Source organism: Atta cephalotes (genome assembly GCF_000143395.1).
Source record: "Atta cephalotes unplaced genomic scaffold scaffold00013, whole genome shotgun sequence".
Classification (NCBI taxonomy): Eukaryota; Metazoa; Arthropoda; class Insecta; order Hymenoptera; family Formicidae; genus Atta; species Atta cephalotes.
This window is the reverse complement of record NW_012130077.1, coordinates 3,011,687-3,031,123: the sequence shown is the minus strand read 5'-3', so window position 1 is coordinate 3,031,123 and position 19,437 is coordinate 3,011,687. Positions and strand designations below refer to the sequence as shown.

The window sequence follows — 19,437 nt, the reverse complement described above, 5'->3', positions numbered from 1 at the left end:
AGATTTTTTGTCATCATCTTTTTCCGAATAATTTAAAGTTTGTACGAAGAAAATGATTTACATGAATGATTTACATTAATTTAAAATTATAAGTAAGATTAACTATAATTAAAACGCATCAATAATTTCGTTTTTTTTTGTCATGTGTCACGAAAACATGAAACTTTTTTGTATTTTTTATATTTTTAATTTTTGCTTTATAATCGATAAACTGATTTCCGGTAAAAAGATTGCACTTATCGCTATGTCACGTCTGGGGCAATAGTTTCACATTGACAAACATTAATGAGTTCGAAATTAAAAGCTCATCCGGTCTACGATTATTTTGCGTGATATAAATGAACAAACAATGTGATATTGATGAGGTCACTGTATAATTGAAAAGAGTCCGAATATATTCTTGCGGACTAGCTATAAAATATCGGTCATTATTGTGCGCAAAAGTAGAAACACGTTCATCGTGAAAAGGTGAAATTATAATCAAAGTTCCATTAATAGCTTAATAGCAAATGAAATATTTTTATTAAGATATTGTTACATTAATTCTTGTTTTATTTCTTCTAATGTCAACACCATAATTAGTGAGTAAAAAAGTGAGGAATAACTGAATAAGTGAGGAATAACTACGCAAATTACATCACTAGACAAATACTTTTTTAAATTGCAATGGATGCGGATCCAGTAACAACATCTCATTTACCGATCATAATTTATTCTCTACTGGGAACAATTGTTACACTATTAATTGCATCATATTATTACGTCGAAACTTCTCGAGCAGTTCGTCTTATAAAAAAATTACCAGGTATGTACATATTAATAACAATAAAAAATGTTTAATTTGACTATATGTTCGCACTTGTAATCTCTGTCAGAACTGATTTTCCTATATTGTCCTACAATAATTTTCTTTCTTTTAGGTCCATCAGCCATACCTATTTTGGGTCATTCATTATTATGTTACAAAGAGTCTCCCGAATTTTTGTTCCAATTAGCTTTGAAATATTATACCACATATGGGAATGTAATTGGCGTATATGTAGGCTTAAAAACAATAGTTTTTTTTGATGAATCCACAAGATATTGAAATAATCCTAAGTAGTTCTGTACATATCGACAAAGCTGACGAGTATAGGTAAGAAATCAAATTAATTAATAAAATTATGAAAATTTATGCATATACAGGGTGCGTCATCAAAATCCGGACAAATCGAATAATTTCTTTAAACAAAATGTTTAAAAAAAAAATGTTTTGAAAAATTAAATATTACAAAAAATCCTTATACATGGCACTTGAGGAATCCCTTTAGAGCACAATTTTTCGATATATCCCCCATTAGCTTGAATGACGGCCTCTATTCTCGATCTGAAACGTTCGCATGCACGCTTAGCGTTGTCCATGCCAACGAATGCTGCCTCAATAGCGGTCCTTAATGACGTCACATTGGGATGCCAAGACTTGTTTGTGACCCTTTTAACTACGCTCCATATGTAGTAATCCAAGGGATTTAAATCTGGGCTGTTGGGAGGCCAGAATAGGAGCCGAGGTGAGCAACTCGGCTTGTACAGTCTCAGAGAGCATCTGTCATATCTTTAATGTGTTGATTTGTATCGAAGGTCCTCCTTGGCAATTCGACACATTGTTGGCTCCCTTTTATATCAACAATCGATGCTAATTTTCGCAATAATTTTCCTGGCTCATCCGAAATCAGCGTTTGAGCCCTTTCAACGACTGCAGGGGTCCTCGCGGAGCGTTCTTTCGAGTGACTCTTCGCTGGCATATTGGAATCTTTGGACTGTTCTAAAGCCGTATATTTTGCTACAATGTCATAAACAGTTGATCTCGGGTATCTAAAGAACCGAATTATTTCCAGTGCTCAGCGCGAAGGCTTTCGATGAACAACTCGCAACTCTTCGATTATATCCGCACTTGGTTTCAACATCGCAGCCATTTTGAGAATATGACTGTTTACTAGAAACATCAGGCTTTCTCGGCCAACAACAACCTCTGGCAAAAGCACAATATAGCGGAAAATTTAAATTGAAATTTGTCCGGATTTTGGTGACACACCCTGTATATATTATGTACTTAACTGAGAAAAAAATGCTGTTGATTCAATTAAAGTTTATATTACGGGCTGTCATAAGTGATTAATTCATGTATATTTTTATTCACCATAAATTATTATTTCAATAATCAAGGCTTTATGTCAATAAAAATATACATGAATTAATCACTTATGCCTGTAGCATAGACTTTAATTAATTCAACAGCATTTTTTCTCAGTATAGGTACATAATATATGTATGTATATATATATATATATATATATATATATATATATGCATAAATTTTCATAATTTTAGTTAATTTGATTTCTTACTCATAATCATGAATTAATCACTTATGTTAGTGATAGCCTGTAATATAGACTTTAATTGAATTAACAACATTTTTTTCTCAGTGTATAATGTATTTTATTCCTATATGTATCTTACAACTAAAGATGCAAATTCTAATTCTCTCTTTAAATGGTCTGTCATTTATTATAAGACTTATTACTATTACTGGGAGTAATTAAATAATCCTTTATTTATCTCCATTTATAGATTGTTTAAACCATGGCTTGGAGATGGTTTGCTGATCACATCGGGTGACAAATGGCGCAGACATAGAAAAGTGATTGCGCCTACATTTCATATGAATATCTTAAAGACATTTGTGCCTTTTTTTTATGAAAACAGCATAGATCTCGTGAATCAACTTCGCGATAAAATTGGAAAGGAATTCGATTGCCACGATTATCTATCAGCGGTAACGGTTGACATTTTAACAGAAACAGCAATGGGAGTTATGAAAGAAAGAAGACCAAAAACCGGATATGATTATGCCATGGCCGTGATGAAGTATATATTGTTGCTTCCTTAACACGTAATATTTTATTAAAAATTTATCATGTAACAAATGCACTCATTATAATTGAATATTGTAGAATGAGCAATATTTTACATCGAAGACATTTTAATATGTCAGAACGGTACGATATATTTTTCAAATTTTCGAAGTTTTCGACTCTCCAAAAGAAATTCCTCAAAATTATTCATACACTGACAGAACAAGTAATCAAAGAAAAATCAAAAGATGTCGAAGAAAAATATGAAAAATCTCAACAATTAAAAGAGGCACAAAACGATAAACCAATAGAAAATTCGAAGATAATCGAAAATGTTAAAGAAAACGCTAAAAATAATGCCGCTAATTATATGCATTATGTAAGAGATGATCTTGATGACATCGATGAGAATGACGTAGGTGAGAAAAAGCGACTTGCTTTCCTAGAAATGATGTTCGAATTAAAAAGGAATGGACAAATGACTGATGAAGAAATCTGGGAAGAAGTAAATACCATCATGTTTGAGGTATCACGATATTTTCAATTTCCTTTCGAAAGTAAATTTTGTTATAAATCTTTGAACGTGAATTTTTATAATTTAAATTTTTCTTAGCTTCTACAAAATATCTCGTATTGCATTGCTATAATAAATTGTAAATTATTAATTTACTTAAAAAAAAAGTAATTATCGATTTATTACAGGGTCATGATACTACGGCAGCTGGCTCGAGTTTTGCACTTTGTGTCTTAGGAAATCATCCAGATATTCAAGTATCTTCATTATTATTATTTTAATTATTAACTGATAGTTAGAGTAGTTTCTCATCATTTGCATGTTACATTTGTGCTGAAAAATTGTTGTACACTGTTTTATTAAAACACGATTACTTCAAAGTAGCTAAAAAAGCTATTAAATCATTTCGATCTTCGGTCTTCTTGACACCAGAGAATGCCATACTTGTTCCTGGGACAAATTTCTTGGGAACTTCAAGATAGTCGTTTAAGGTCTTCTCATTCCACACAATAGCTTTCTCCTTCATAGCTTCTGTGGATTTAAATCCCGAAATAGCTAGAATAGAAGAAATAAAATAGTTACACAATAAATTAAATTTCTATACTATCATTTAACAGTATTATATATTTACGCATGAATATTATTAAGCGATTATTAAAATATTTTTTTCTGAAATTCTTTTTTATTAAAGTATTTTCTCAATCAAGATATTGTCTATAAAACATTGGGATATTTATAATAAAACACATACTTCCACAAGTCTTGCCCATGATGCCATATAGGTTAGGACCTATTTTATGTTTTTCACCCTTTTCCGTGGTATGACATGAAATACACATCTTCATAAATAATTTCTTACCATTGACTGCATTACCCATTTTAACAGATTATTTATTTGTTGATAACTAAATTTATATTTAAATTAAATTAAAATTATAATTCAAAAACATAATATTTCGCGATCTTCATTCCTTTCTGAGAGCTAAACTAAAAGTCGATGTTGCTTAGTTTCGATAACAGTCGTATAATAATTCATTCCATGCGAGCAATTTACTCTCAGAAAGTCGCTTAGAAAATGCATTAACCAAACGTTTTAGTTGCTGGAAATGATTTAATTCGATACCTCTATTCTGAGAAAAAATATTTCTATACATCTTAATTTTTTTATGTGGTCGTTGAATAGTTAATAATTTTTTGTTTTAAAAGTCTAAACTTCGAATAAAAATTCCGAAAAAAATTCTAAGCTTAATTGAATAAACATTTTTTTGTCTCTTAAACTTTTTTGATAAAATTACTATTCTTGAAATAAAAAATGTCTAAACTTGAAAAATGACTATATAATTTTTTTCTCACAAACTAGTCACCCAATCAGTATGAATCAAAAACAAAAAATATTTGACCAATCTTAACTACAACGAGAATTTTATTTTATCTTAATCTGTACTATTACTGACAGGGCATAAAAACTTTATTGTAATAAAACTCTGAAGGTACGTCTGCGGCTCGTGAACGATCTCAACATCGAATTGTGAACTGGTATCGCAGTTGGCACAACGCTTATTTGAAAGTTGAAATATTTATTATATATCTAACAATAGGATATAAACACCAATATTTACCCCAATTAATAAAACATCAATATTTTAAATATTTTTATTGCACTTTTATTCATTGAGATCTTTATTATCATCATCTTTATTTATGTATTTATTAGAACATCTACAAACTAAATAACATTTCAAATCTGAAGCCAAACAAAAGCATGTATAATCGAATAATGAGATTTTCAACACAGAAAAGCGTGCTGCCTTCAGAGCTATATTATATGATAAAGTTTTTTCACTATCAATAACAGTATAGAAAATAAAATGAAATCCTCTTTATAATTTAAGATTGGCCGAATATTTTTTATTTTTTATTCATATCGATTGGATGATTAGTTTACGAGAAAAAAATTTTAAAGGTATATATCATTTTTCAAGCTTAGACATTTTTTATCTCAAAAACTACTGATTTTATCAAAAAAGTCTAAGAGACAAAAAAATGATGAATTTGATCCAATTAAGCTTCAAAAATTTTTCCGGAATTTTTATTAGATTTTTTATAAATTATTCATAATTATTCAACGAACACATAAAAAAAGGAAGTACAGATGTTTTTTTGTAAAATAATATGAGAAATCAGATTAAATCATTTCCAGGCAATAGAACGTTGGTTGGTTTGTTGGTTATTGAATTAAAAATGAGGGTAAACCGCTCACCAATTCTCTATTTTGTTTTAATTCATTTTCAATTGATTGTGCAGGCTCGCGTACACGAAGAATTGGACACAATTTTTGGTGACAGCAACAGACAATGCACTTTCCAAGATACTTTAGAAATGAAATATCTCGAGAGAGTTATTATGGAAACTTTGAGACTTTTCCCACCGGTACCTATGATTGCCAGGCGCCTTAATGAGGAAGTAAAAATAGGTAAGCTATTTAGATTTAAATACATTATTAAAATAATAACAATTATTATAATATTATTATAATATTAGAGATGTGCGTGAGTTATAAGTTGCAACCTGGCGGAAAAAAATTTTTACGAAAAATTACAGAAAAACTACATAATAGATTGAGATAAGATCTTAGAAATTCGTAATTTTTAGTAGATGTTCGTAATAGAACTTAGAAGGACGTTGTTTGAGCAGGATTTATTGGTTTTTCAGACAAACAACGTCCCATTACGAATATCTATGAAAAATTAAGAATTTCTTAGATCTTGTCTCAATCTATGTAGCTTTTCGCAAAAATTTTTCCGCTAGAAGCATTTACTTTAAGAAACTCATTTATAAATTGAAGAGAGATGTACATATATAATTAATTTATTTTATAGTTACAGGAAATTATGTTCTTCCAAAGTCTACTACAGTAGTGATTGGACAATTCCTGATACATCGCTTAGAGGAATATTATCCAAATCCAACAGTTTTTAATCCAGACAACTTTTTACCGGAAAATATACAAAAAAGACACTATTATGCTTATATTCCTTTTAGTGCTGGACCAAGGTATTTAATATTTATTAATATTTTATAGTAATAATTTGTTTCTCTTTTTAGTAATCTTTTTTCTGAATAATAAAATTGAATAACTTAACTGGATTTTCACTATTTAAAACAACAATAATACCAATTTAAGGCTAATAAGAGTCAACGCAGGACGAAGTGCGTAATCTTAATAAGGAATGATGATTTAACTCCAATATCTTTGTGATGTTTTCTTTATTCATAATGAAAGTTTCGACTCTCTTTTGAGTCTTCCTCAGTATATAATAGTTTTCTTCATCAGATATCACGCAAATATAACTCGGTAGTCCGTCAAGGCAAAACACTCTCCAGATTTCCAAATCTGAAGTGAACGCTTAACGGACTCATAAGTATGTTGAGAAGCTCTTGGATGCAATAAAATTTGGATGAATATCTGATTTTTATTGTATTCAAAGCTTTTTATGCTGAGAAAGATTCAAAAGAGAGTCGAAATCATTGTGAATAAAGAAAAGACGTCACAGAGATATTGGAGTTAAGTCATCATTCTACATTAGGATTACGCACCTCGTCCTTGACTCTTATTAGCCTTAAATTGGTATTATTCTTTTTTCTGAAGCTTTTTTAAACTCATAGTTAAAAAATTACATTTAAGTTTAAATGTTTGTTTTTGAAATATTGATATGTAAAAATATTTTGTTATATTTGTTAACAACAGTATGTTTTTCAAAGGTCTTGTGTAGGACGGAAATACGCTATGCTGAAATTAAAGGTTTTGCTGTCGACAATATTGAGAAATTACCGTATTATTTCTGAAATATCGGAGAAAGATTTCTTTCTACAAGCTGATATTATTTTAAAAAGGCATGATGGATTCAAGATTAAAATAGAGCCGCGCACACCAACATCTTATAAAGAATAATCAAAAGTTAACATTCCCATCTGCATAAAGTCAAATATAAATAGATTGACGTTTGCCCTAGTAAGACAATTTATTTTCTACTTATTAATCTCATTTGAGTAAGTATATTTCTCTAATAATTTGCTATTTATTTTTCCAAATGTAAGACACAGATGGAAAAATCGATATTATATATATTATAGTTAAAAAATTACAAATATTGTCAAGACATATTGTATTCTACAACTTATTTGCAGATAAGATTTGCATTACTAATATTATAGAGAGTTTTTAATATTTTATTAATTTAAAATCTATAACCTATAACTACTTATAAAATTAATAATTATTTTATTATACTTAATATAATTTTGAACAAATAAAGTGCTATAAAAATCATGTAGTTTCAATTCCAATAATATATTGTATATCTTGTACACATCTCATATATTTTGTTTCCTTCTAAAAATATTGTAAACTATTCTTACATTTTCCGCATAAAAATTTAAATCTAATTTGTTTAAAAAAATTTATTGTAAAAAAGAACTGAATTACAAAATATAAAATTTCTCTATATACAAACAACAGAAAGCTACATAAGAATTAATATGCACCATGTACATCAAGCTTAATTAAAAATATTAAATGTTTTAATGAAGAAAAAGCGAAAATATAACTTGAGAAAAATGGATGAATATAGATCAATTAATTCTTGAGATATCCCACATCTCTTCATTCCCACTGATGATCCATGTTAGATTCTTTCTGCGCGCGTTGCTTTCGCCATTTTCTAAAATCTACGAAAATGAATTGCAAAATCCAAGGTAAAATAAATACACTATTTGTTACTAGTAGAGAAATTTGATACATTTCGTAGCTACCAGTCCGATCTTTAATAATTCCTGTAATAAAACATACGTACAGTGTTATATTACAGATTAGATATTATATAACAGTCTTTCTTAACTTACCTACGATGGCACCAAAAATTATCGTAACTAAACTGCTGATAACAGAGTTGATACCGTAAGCCGAGGCAAATTTTTCTATGTTGAGATCTTCTATGATAACTAAAGGCTGCGGAACTAACAGCCACGATCGCACAGCGCCGATTAATGCTATCGTAATTAACGCGCCTTTAAGTGTATGTTCACATAGCAGAAAACCTATATATTGTGAGTTTTATATGCCATTTTAGAAATTCGCTACAATTTATTTACTCAGCTATAGAATTAAATAATTACTCATTCTTGCGAATCCCATCAAGATTGTAGCGGCAAAGAATATATACTTCGATTTTATGTTTATTATCAGTGTAAAAACTGACAATAAAATTTTCGATGCCAGCTCAGCTATTCCACTAACTGTGACACTCAGTGTAGCATAGGTTTTTGGATATCCCGCATCAGTCATTATAAGAGGAAGAAGAAAAGAAAAACCAAAGTCGGAAGAGGACACAAAATTGACGCCAAAGCATAAATTTATGAAATAGAAGTTCTTCACCAAGGACATGTCCACAAGTTCTCTCAAAATGGTTTTATACCTTTCATGTTGGCAAGATAAATCAAAGTGTACATTATAAAGGTGGAATTATACATTATATCATCAAAAATAAATTACATTACTGAATTGTAGAGATATAGATAAAAGACAAAATATCAATAAGTCGACAGATCCTAAAATCTTAAGACGTATATATATTCAATTATGCAAATAGCTGTTAATAGTTTATTAGTTTAATAGTTTAACAGTTTAGTTACCCTGTCATCTTTTGTTCTTTCTCAATGTCTTGCGCCTCTTCTTTCTCTTGGATTTCCTTATCTTGTTTCTCTTCCTTCTCCTGGACTTCTTTATTTTGTTTTTCTTTCTTTTCTATGATTTTCTTATTTTGTTTCTTTTCCTTCTTCCGATTTTCTTTATCTGCCTGTCTTTCACTGTACTTCTTTTCCAGATGAAATAGTTGTATATCGTTCAATATACAAGTCGTGCAATTCGCCAAATTAACTAAGTTAGGAGCCGAGATAGCCGATGTACGCCTCGATAAATTTTCCCATATAGATCCTGATTTTGCTTTTCCATGACTCTCAATTGCTGGGACTGATGCGACTCTTTGCGCAGAAGCCTTGTAAATAAAATTATATGGAATAATAATAAATAATAACAATAGGAGTCTTCGCTAGATATAATTGCGCAGTGTGAAAAATTAAAATTATCTTACATATTATGTTACAATAATTCAAACGGCATGTACATACTATGTTACAATAATTTAAAAGACTTGTACGTTTCTGCTTACGTTTGGGCCATCTTCAGCAGAAATGAAATATAATTCTATGATTACGTGTGTGAAGAGGTGAGTTGTTGACCATTACAGTTCATAGGCTGATTGGTAACCGAAAGCCTTAATCTATAATATTTTTATTGAACTGTTATTAATGAGAATTAAAGGTAATGTAAGTCGTTTATATCTAAATTGACGATGTTAATCAAATATTATTTATAATTACATATGTTCGTGATTTCGTTGGTTGAGGTGAGTTAATCAGAATATCCTTTCATTTTCATTAATAATGGTTCAATAAAAATATTATAGATTGAGACTTTGGCATAATCATTAACAAATTTGTCAAGGAAAACTTACTTTTTCACAGACGTAATCATAGAATTATACATGATTTCTGTTGAAAATAGCTCAAACATGAATAGAAACGTTCAGGTCTTTTAAATTATTGTAACATAGTATATATATATATATGTATGCCGTTTGAATTATTGTAACATAATATAGGATAATTTTAATTTTTGAGATTGCGTAATTATATCTAGCGATGACTCCTATTGCTTTTTTATTATTATTTATTATTATTCTAAATATAAGGGACTCATTAATTTATTGTTCTTTTATTGTAATTTATTAAAATTATATGGCTTTTTTTGATCATTTATGTTGAACATTTTTCGGTCCGTTTTCATTTAATATATTATTCAAAGATTTTTATATAAAAAAATTAAAATTTAACTGACAAAGTAAAATGGAGATTTTAAAATTTAATGAATTTTGTCACCTTAACAGTTTCAATTAGCAACGGCATTTCTGAACTTCTTCCTTCTTTGAGACTACAAAGACTGTTCCATTTAGTCTTAAAAGATAAGTGGACCATGTCAATAGATGAACGACGATTCAACAGTGCCAATTCCTGAGAAATATTTTGTCCCTTCTCGCGCGCTTTTTCCGCACGAACATCTTCCAGCTTCTTGGCATGCCATTCCACGGGATGCATCATTATCATTCCAACGATGCTATGAAGACTTAAAGCACCTATTATTGCCGCAGTACCTAACACAAATACCAAACAGAAATGAATTATAACAAATCTCGAGAACTTTATTTTTGTGACACTTACCACGAAAACCGTAGATTGGCAGCATTTTTTCACATAATGTAGGAAAAATAATTCCGCCCAACCCAATGATGACTTGCGACGCATACATTACCTAAAGAAAAGAATAAATTTTTTGATAAATTGAAAGAATTTAATGTTTTTAAACATATTTAATAATTAGCCATTGATTCACTTTTGCTCTCTTCTTTACAAAGTACGAGTTGAAAACTGTGTTGGTAACTGTAAAAATTAGACCCAATCCAAAGCCTTGAATAAAACTGATAAAAGCCATCTCATATATGTTTCTGACGAAGGCTATGATGATATTAGGTAACGCAAAGAAAAGTGCACCTACGATTCCGACCGGTCTTGTAGAATATCTCTTCAACAATGTATTGGTAAGCAAACCTGCAAAAATCATTTTTAATATTTAAATAGAAAAAAAATATAAATAAAAAATATAAATAAAAAAAATATTTTATTGATATGAATAAAATACTATCTAAAAAATATAACTTTTTACAAATGTTAAATAATGTTTATAATAAAAATGTTTGAATTATTTTTTATAATAAGATTTATTATTTATTATCTGTCATATTTTACTAATTATTAATTATACATTATGTTTAAGTTGCAAACATCTACATTTTGTAGAATATATTACTTTAGATATTATATTCAACATCTTCTTCTTGCTTTTTACGTTAGATCTCTGGCCTATTTTTCCTGGTTTATTTCTTTCATATGTTTGTGATGTGCACGCTAATTATGCAATTGCCACAAGCATATGGGATCTAGTTTTAATGCCGATTCCAAACAACGGATTTTTCGAAAAGTGTTTCTGTGAGCAAGAATACTCTCGGGAAGTTGCCGATCTTTTCCGAGAGGAAACATAAGCGTAAATATTTTCGTGCGCTTTATTATTAAAATATTTTATATTAATGATATAAATAAATTTGCTTAAATGGATAATAATAAAAGTAAGCTTCTATTTAATTTATTATTAGTCAAGGACTTTATTTAACTTATAATAAAATTTAGTATCTTAGATCTCTATTCAATGTTAAGTCCATTGACAATGGACTTAAAATACATTTCTTCACTAAAAATAATGCTTTAAGTTGATAATTATGATATATTTAAAAAAATGCATGACAATAAAATACAGCGTTTTTTCATAAGCAAGAATTCAACTATATTTACAAATGCTCCTTGTAATTTTCATATGTCGGAAATATATGCATTATAATCGCTTACATGCCGGTTGAAAACTTCGATCAGTACACATGTCATTCGATTTTAATCTTCGTATGAAAGTGTTAGTTTAATTCTTCGTATGAAAGTGTTAGTTACAAAACTTGCAACAAGAAGCTGATGACTTAACTGACTTAATTGACACCGATAAGAGTAGAAAAATTTATTTCAGTCACTTAATTTTCTTATCATAGAATTTCTTCTTCCGAGAAAACTTTTAGACCAAAGAAATGAATAATAAAAAGTATACATTTTTTGCAAAGTCTCTATTTACAAATCGTTTCTATTAAATTTATACAGAAGTTAATTAATAACTATGTAAATATAATTTACATTAATCTTTCCTTTAATTTTAATAATCAAACATGATACATGGACTTACTGGCAATAGAATAAGTAACCATAAAAACGGAATTAGAAAGGCTCGATGCGAACCCTGCCTGTCCGGAATCTTCGAGGAAATCACCAAAGATTATAGTAAATGATGATATTGGGCCTATTGTAGTGAACTGGAACAGCGAAAAAATGAATGTTAATTTTTCATTATGTATCTATATGTAAAGTTCTTCAAATTCGTGTTGGGAAAAATTCTGAAATGATTTTTAAGCAAATGTTATTTGAAGAGTAATGTATTTCAATAACTTAGTGTGTGTTGAACATTACTAGATATCTATTGTGCATTATTATTAAACTGACCATAATTAATATCATTGCTAGTGCGATCATCCATCCCCAACCACCATCTGGTGCCAAATCTTCTAGAATAATTTCGTCCTCTTCACTTATCAGGTCTTCTACCTTTCCAATTATGCTATTTTTTTTTTGGACAGCATTATTTATAATGGATGTATCGATCATCGTACCATTCACTTCTCTCATTGTCATGTTGTAGTAATTGCTTCCCTCAATGTGTCCGATGAATACACCTAATATTCGAATAAATGAATAAAAAATGAATGAAAATATTCATTCGAATACTTTTCTTTTTTATTCGTTAAGAAACGAACAAATATTTTTTCATTCCATTTGAATGAATACTTTTTTAATGATTAATGATTTTTATGATTACGAATATTTTCATTTCGTTCACTTTTACTTTATATTATTAGCACATCTTGCAAGCCTACAATAGAAAACAGAAATCTATAAAAACAATAGCTACGATTACATCGTGCACTTATACGGTAGGTGTTCTTGTTTAATCTACACTGAGAAAAAAATGTTTGGTATTTGTAACTATAATTACATATTACTATAATTATGATTACTATAATTATATTACTATTGTTATAATAACAGTAACTATGTATATAATTCTAGCAACAAATGTATATAATTGACAACCTAAAATGATTATAATTATAGTCTTTCTAAAATATTTTTCAAAATTTTTAAGTTTCCTCTATAAAATCTAAATATTACAATAACAAAAATAAATAAAATTCATTTTTTTACTTAAAGTCATCAAAGTATTACTACTAGGTTATAGTTAAGAGGTAAAGATTGCTTATTGGAGTTTTCTTTTTCATTTTATATTTTGTTTGAATGAATATGAATACTCACTAAATATTCATAGTTTTTTTGTGAATAAATATTTATCGAAAACTCAAAATTTTGAATGAATGAAATATATGATTACATTTTTTTATGTGAAAATTTTGAATAAATACAATTTGGAGCTCAATTATAAATTTTTGTATTTATTGAGCATACTAGCTTCCCTAATTTATTGTATTTATTAAAAGTTTATTATTGTATATATTAAAAAACATCATGATTTTCGCAAAATAAAATAGTATAATAAAAATGTTTAGCCGAAGAAACTAAATCATAAATACGGAAATAATATTTAAATTGTATTTGTAACTATTATTAAAAACAATAAATAGTAAAATAGTAAATAGGAAATAGTAAAATAATAAAAATGTAATATTTTATATATTCAAGTCTGCCATAATATCTGATTTATTAATAAATGATTTATAGAGAACAATTTAATAAATAATTTAATAAACACAATAAATTGTTTTTGAAAATATATAATTAATATGTAGATAAAAAAATTTTTTATAATAAAATAATTTACAAGTTTTTTTTTAAATATTTAGCAGTATCAAATTATTGAGATTTTTCTAAGATGCCTTACAAATATTAATATTATTAAATTACTTGTCAATTTAATTTATGATATTAGTACTCTAGTTATGTTATTGCGTTTCTGAAAATTAAATTCGCCGCGCAATTTACAGAATATGTAATAAATTCACGAATTATTGAACTATTTAAGCACTAAAGATCCAGCTTGATATTTAAGACATTTACTTCTTTTTATGTATTCTTCTGTGACATTACAGTCGTAAACGTACTTGTCTAATATTGTTAAAAATATTAAATTATTTTATTAAATTTGGTATACCTTCTTTTAGTATATAAATAAATAAAAAAATAAAAGTTATAAGAATAAAGATTTTATGCATTGATTAGAATTAATATATTGATATAAAATATATAAAAAATATATTTGAGTAATAATTTTTTTAACAGATATTTTATAACATGAGATTAATTATAATAATTATATGTTAGCATTATTTAGATGTAATTTGTTTATGAGATCCTTCATTTAATTAATAGATTAATCAGATCAAACTATATTTTTGATATTTTTATTGCACTGAATTTGTAGATAAGATTTAAGTATTTACCTAGCAGAATAACGATAGATAAATTTAAAGCACATCAATAATTTCGATACACTTCCACGATAATCGAAAGTAGGCAGTTTCCGACTAAGCGGAACATGCCAGAAACGATTTCGAAGTCGTCTTATCTACGTAGTAGAAGTGTCATCGTATTAAACATCCATTCTTAAGCCAGAATGAAATATTATCACTGTAGCATCCGTAAATACGAAATCTCATGGAAAAAGAAAATGTAGAAGTAAACGTAATGTTTTATGTACATTTTCTAATCTTCATAAATTCTCCAATTAAGTCAACTGGCATTGAATTTAATAATAAGGGATCATTCTTTATAGCTAATTATAATTATAATTATAATTGTTAATCAACGATAAATACGAGTAATTTAATATTATGAATTTATTTTAAATGTAGCAATAAAACAAATTTAAACAAAACAAATTATCGATACTTTAGAAAATAAGCAATTTTTGTAATTATAAATACTCTTTGATTTTTCATTTCTTAAAAAATATAACAGTACATATATAAAAGAAGCTTTTATTTTACTAATTTTATAGAAAAGTTTGTAAAAATTATGTCTGTACAAAAGTCTTGACAAAATTAAAGATTGAAATAAAAAGTTTTAAATAATTATTAAGTAATAATATTTTTTAAGAAATATAACTTTTGAGAAAAATGCATTCAAAACTGATAAAAAAACTAATCATTAATGAAAATTAGTTATTGATAAACAACTGATGAAGAATTGTTTATAGCAACTAATGACAGTACAATCCGTATAATTTTTAAAATAATTTTTAATTCGACAACAGAAGTGGGGAAAATATATATAATACATATTTCAACTTTCACAGTCGAAAACTTATGAATTGCGATATCATTATTTTATACCTGTTGACATTTTTTTCACTATCCGTAACATTCCTCGCTATACACAGTTCATAGCGATGTGAAGTCAAATTAACCTTATATTACTATTAGTAATACAATATTCATTTGAAATACGTTATTTGAAATATATTAAAATAGTTTTGCTAATTACTAATAAAAAACTCATCAATATTTGTCTCATTTTGTCAAGCTTTATGATCCATAACTATTTTATTAATCCATAACTAATAAAATTCCTATGCGTTGTCCAGTCATCAGTTAGATGATCAGTTATCCCCGCTCAGTTATTGCCCAGATGTTCACCATTTCTGTAAACTTGCATATAAGAAATCTGACAGATAAGAAATCTGCGGCTACTATGTGTGATTTACAATGTACATAACATTCAAAGATGTACGTCAGATAAGCGCGGTTTTAAGGTGAAAGATCTTATAATACTACGCCTTTCATTCTCCTGTATAATTCTTACTCACGAAAAATTAAACTCCTCTGCATCCACCTCTGCCACTTGTACAATAACATATGATGTTCTGTAACTGACTGATTACAAGAAGTCAGTTACTGATAATGATCGGTTGACACCTAGTTTTAATAATCAGTTCCTACATCATTCTAAAAAATTGATTAGACACTGAGTGCTTTCGTTACTAATGACAAATTTTCAATTTTTCGCTAGTTTGTCAACTAGTTTGTCAACTAGTTTGTTTATAATTAAACAAAATATTGTGAAAAAAACATATATAAATTTATGATAGTAAATTAATACCTAAATAAATGGAAATTATCGGAGAATTTTTATTTTAAAGTTTGTTTAAAAAATTAGAAAAATGAATATTTGAAGAGTTGTTAGTGAATTCGAAAACTGAAATCTTATCAACTATTGATAATAATAATAGCGTTTTTAATTGCAGTTGATTTGAGTCAATTCGGATTGAATTAATGACGGCACATTCTTTACTATTAGTTGACGTTACAATTAAATATACTTGTTACTTATGATTTTATTTTAAATTAAACATCAAATTAAACAATTAAAATATGCTGTCTATTTACTCCTCTCCACTTATTTCCATTCCCACTCTCTGTGAAAAAATACATAATTATAGAAATATACCAAGTACAGCATGCAATGTCATTAATCCAAATCAATTTAAATCTGCAAAAAACGACAAATTTCCGAGTAATTTTTATTTAATATAATCGTGGGACAGAGGCCTCGAAATTTTTAAAATTTATATGAAATCTCTATGTATAATCCGATAATTACATATACAATTTTTTTTTACATTACATATACCATGAGAAATTATTGTATAATATTAAATAAAATCGTATATTTTATTAAATGACTTTATATGTGGTGAAAAAAATTATTTGTAATCAAATGAAATCTGTATAACAATATTTCAATTAGTGATTATAAAATAATATTTAATTTGATGATACATATAACAATTATTTTATTTTAAAATAAGAAATGAATACTACTATCAATATACTATAGAAAAAACTAAAATAAAGGCACCTGTGCAACGTTTATTCATCTTACATCGTACACGTCGCAATTGCATAACTTAAGGCGTAATTTGTTTTATATCGGCGAATGTCACAATGCAATTGTAAGCGTACTTACAATTGCATTCTATTTATAGTATAGATTAATGCATGTTAACACAGAAGTGTATCATTAATATATAATATTAATGATTAAGATTCATATTTATACTTTTTCTTTTATTACACGCATTTTTTCTGAAATTCTGTAGTATATATAACATAAACATATAACTGTATATATGAGCACATTTATTGATAAAAAGTGAGGCGTAAATATTGACCTTAACTTATTGTAATATCTTTTAACTTCATAATAATTAGTTTATTGTTGAACATGTTTACAATATAAAAACATTTATTGCATTGTATGTTTCATCATGTGATATTGTTGTGATATTGTGATAAAAACATTGTTACAATTATTGGCATAATTTTATTGATAAAAGCAGGTAACGTTTTATATATAACGTATATCTATCGCCTCTTGAGTGCTATCTACATGTATATGCAATATGGACAGAGATAAAACGTCCAACCAACGAAGATCGACCAGTACTGCAAACGATTCGATTGTGACCACAGTGGACACTGACGTTAACAATTATTTGCCAATTATAGCCGTCTCAGATTACTTGCTCTGACAAGTCGTAGAAATGTTTGTGCTGCTGACTAAGAAATAAGTAAAGCGTGAGTAATGTACGAAACGGTACAAGAAATAGTCGAAAAAGTTTATAGAAAAATCAATTTTTTATGATTAACAGTAAGTTTTATTGCATTATTATTTATATATCTTGCATCAAGTATAATTTAGTATTTAGTTAATTTCTGTAGAGACATTGAAAATTACGACATTATAGCACATACCTAAATAATAATATAAAAAGTAATAATATAATGTTAATTCATATTCAAATAGCAAAATGACGTTTTAATAATGTCTTATTGATATAAAAGACGTCATTTGATATCATCTTACTACTTAAATAGTTGTTACATTATTATTATTTATTTGATAAAACTTATTTATTGCACAGCTTATAATCTTGCACATATGTTATCTTTCACTCTAGATAATGTAGAGTAGAATATCACAAATAATAATGTACATCTTACTTGTAATTAAAGATATCAATATTAAAGAAAATTTATTTCGCAAATTATGTGTACTTTTTTGGACATATGACACAATACAATAGATACTTTTTTGTTCACCATATTTGCCAAGTTTGATCTGATTACGCCTTGCGTGTCATATAATTACTTCAATTTACTGAATGTCAAAATAATTTGTCCCTGATGTTACGTAACATGCTTGTTATATATATTATTCATCGCTTTGTATAGTTTCAAATATATGATTTGATCGACTACACACACAACGATTATTCGTTCTAAATCCCCCGCTTGACCAGTATATTTTTCCACAAGAGTGGGAGACAAGTGAAGAGAAATAAATAGACAACGTATTTGATGTTTAGTTTGAAACAGAAAGTCACACAGTAGTGACAAACGTATTTGATTAGCGGTTAGTAAGCGGTATCGATTAGAAAGTGTTCATATGACAATGTGATTTATAGACGATTATTGGCAATTTAGCTTTCGATAGTACTTTTTAACGTTAATAATTTATAGTAAACCGAGAAATCATTTTCGTGGATGATGACAGAAAACAAAAAAAATGATATTAAACAACAAGCTCCAGATGGTGGCTGGGGTTGGTTGATTTGTCTTGGAAGCAGTCTAATTACGGTAAATATTAGCAGAGTTATTATTACATTAACACTGTGTTACAAAGTTTAAATTATTAATTCACATCTAACATGAATAAAAATACTTATGTTACAAAGAAAATGACAACAAAATTTATTATTAAAAAAAAAGTATTATGTATGGAAAACGGTAGAGACTATTTTTTCCAAGAATTCTCAATTTCATAAATAGTTATGTCATTTTTCATCTTTATTTTCATTACATTGTATTATAGACTATTAAATGTCCTTTAGTTCTATGTAAATTTATAATTTCAATTTATTTAATAAATAAATTGAAACATTAAATGTAAGACACATAGTGAAAACAAAATAGAATTAAATTAGAGTTAGAAAAAGTATTAACATAATATAGAGTTATAGAAGATCTTTTACTCATTTGCAATAATAATAATATATATGTATATATATATATATATATATATATATATATATATATATATATATGTGTGTAGTAGTATAACTAATTATTTAGTTACTTATATAATACTATATACTCTCTACTCGTCTACGTACCTACGTATACTACTGTATAC

The 19,437-nt window shown here is 27.5% G+C and overlaps 4 protein-coding genes across 4 annotated transcripts in view; 2 read left to right on the top strand and 2 right to left on the bottom strand.

Annotated features, from left to right (window-relative positions):
* The first annotated feature begins 666 nt into the window (after positions 1 to 666).
* On the top strand, positions 667 to 8,028 carry LOC105617517 (cytochrome P450 4g15-like). The gene is given in 9 exon segments (XM_012199072.1): positions 667 to 805; positions 921 to 1,060; positions 1,062 to 1,135; positions 2,611 to 2,907; positions 2,994 to 3,420; positions 3,597 to 3,665; positions 5,713 to 5,881; positions 6,288 to 6,462; positions 7,171 to 8,028. Coding segments are annotated over 9 exon segments (1,680 nt in total). The 3' UTR covers positions 7,361 to 8,028.
* Positions 3,779 to 4,286, bottom strand: LOC105617516 (cytochrome c-1-like). Its single transcript, XM_012199071.1, has 2 exons — positions 4,160 to 4,286; positions 3,779 to 3,963 (listed from the first exon to the last, which is right to left on the bottom strand). Exons 1-2 carry the CDS (start codon positions 4,284 to 4,286, stop codon positions 3,779 to 3,781), a joined length of 312 nt encoding a protein of 103 aa, XP_012054461.1.
* Positions 8,029 to 8,071: 43 nt separating the features above from the next.
* LOC105617696 lies at positions 8,072 to 12,864 on the bottom strand. Its single transcript, XM_012199251.1, has 9 exons — positions 12,676 to 12,864; positions 12,362 to 12,488; positions 10,916 to 11,130; positions 10,744 to 10,834; positions 10,405 to 10,676; positions 9,160 to 9,461; positions 8,584 to 8,882; positions 8,311 to 8,505; positions 8,072 to 8,241 (listed from the first exon to the last, which is right to left on the bottom strand). The coding sequence occupies exons 1-9, from the start codon at positions 12,862 to 12,864 to the stop codon at positions 8,072 to 8,074; spliced, it is 1,860 nt and encodes a 619-aa protein (XP_012054641.1).
* Positions 12,865 to 18,791: 5,927 nt separating this feature from the next.
* Positions 18,792 to 19,437, top strand: part of LOC105617694 — a 14,210-nt gene continuing 13,564 nt past the window's right edge. The window contains exon 1 of the mRNA XM_012199250.1: positions 18,792 to 18,881. Within this exon, the coding sequence (XP_012054640.1) occupies positions 18,792 to 18,881 (90 nt within the window). The remainder of the gene's footprint in view (positions 18,882 to 19,437) is intronic.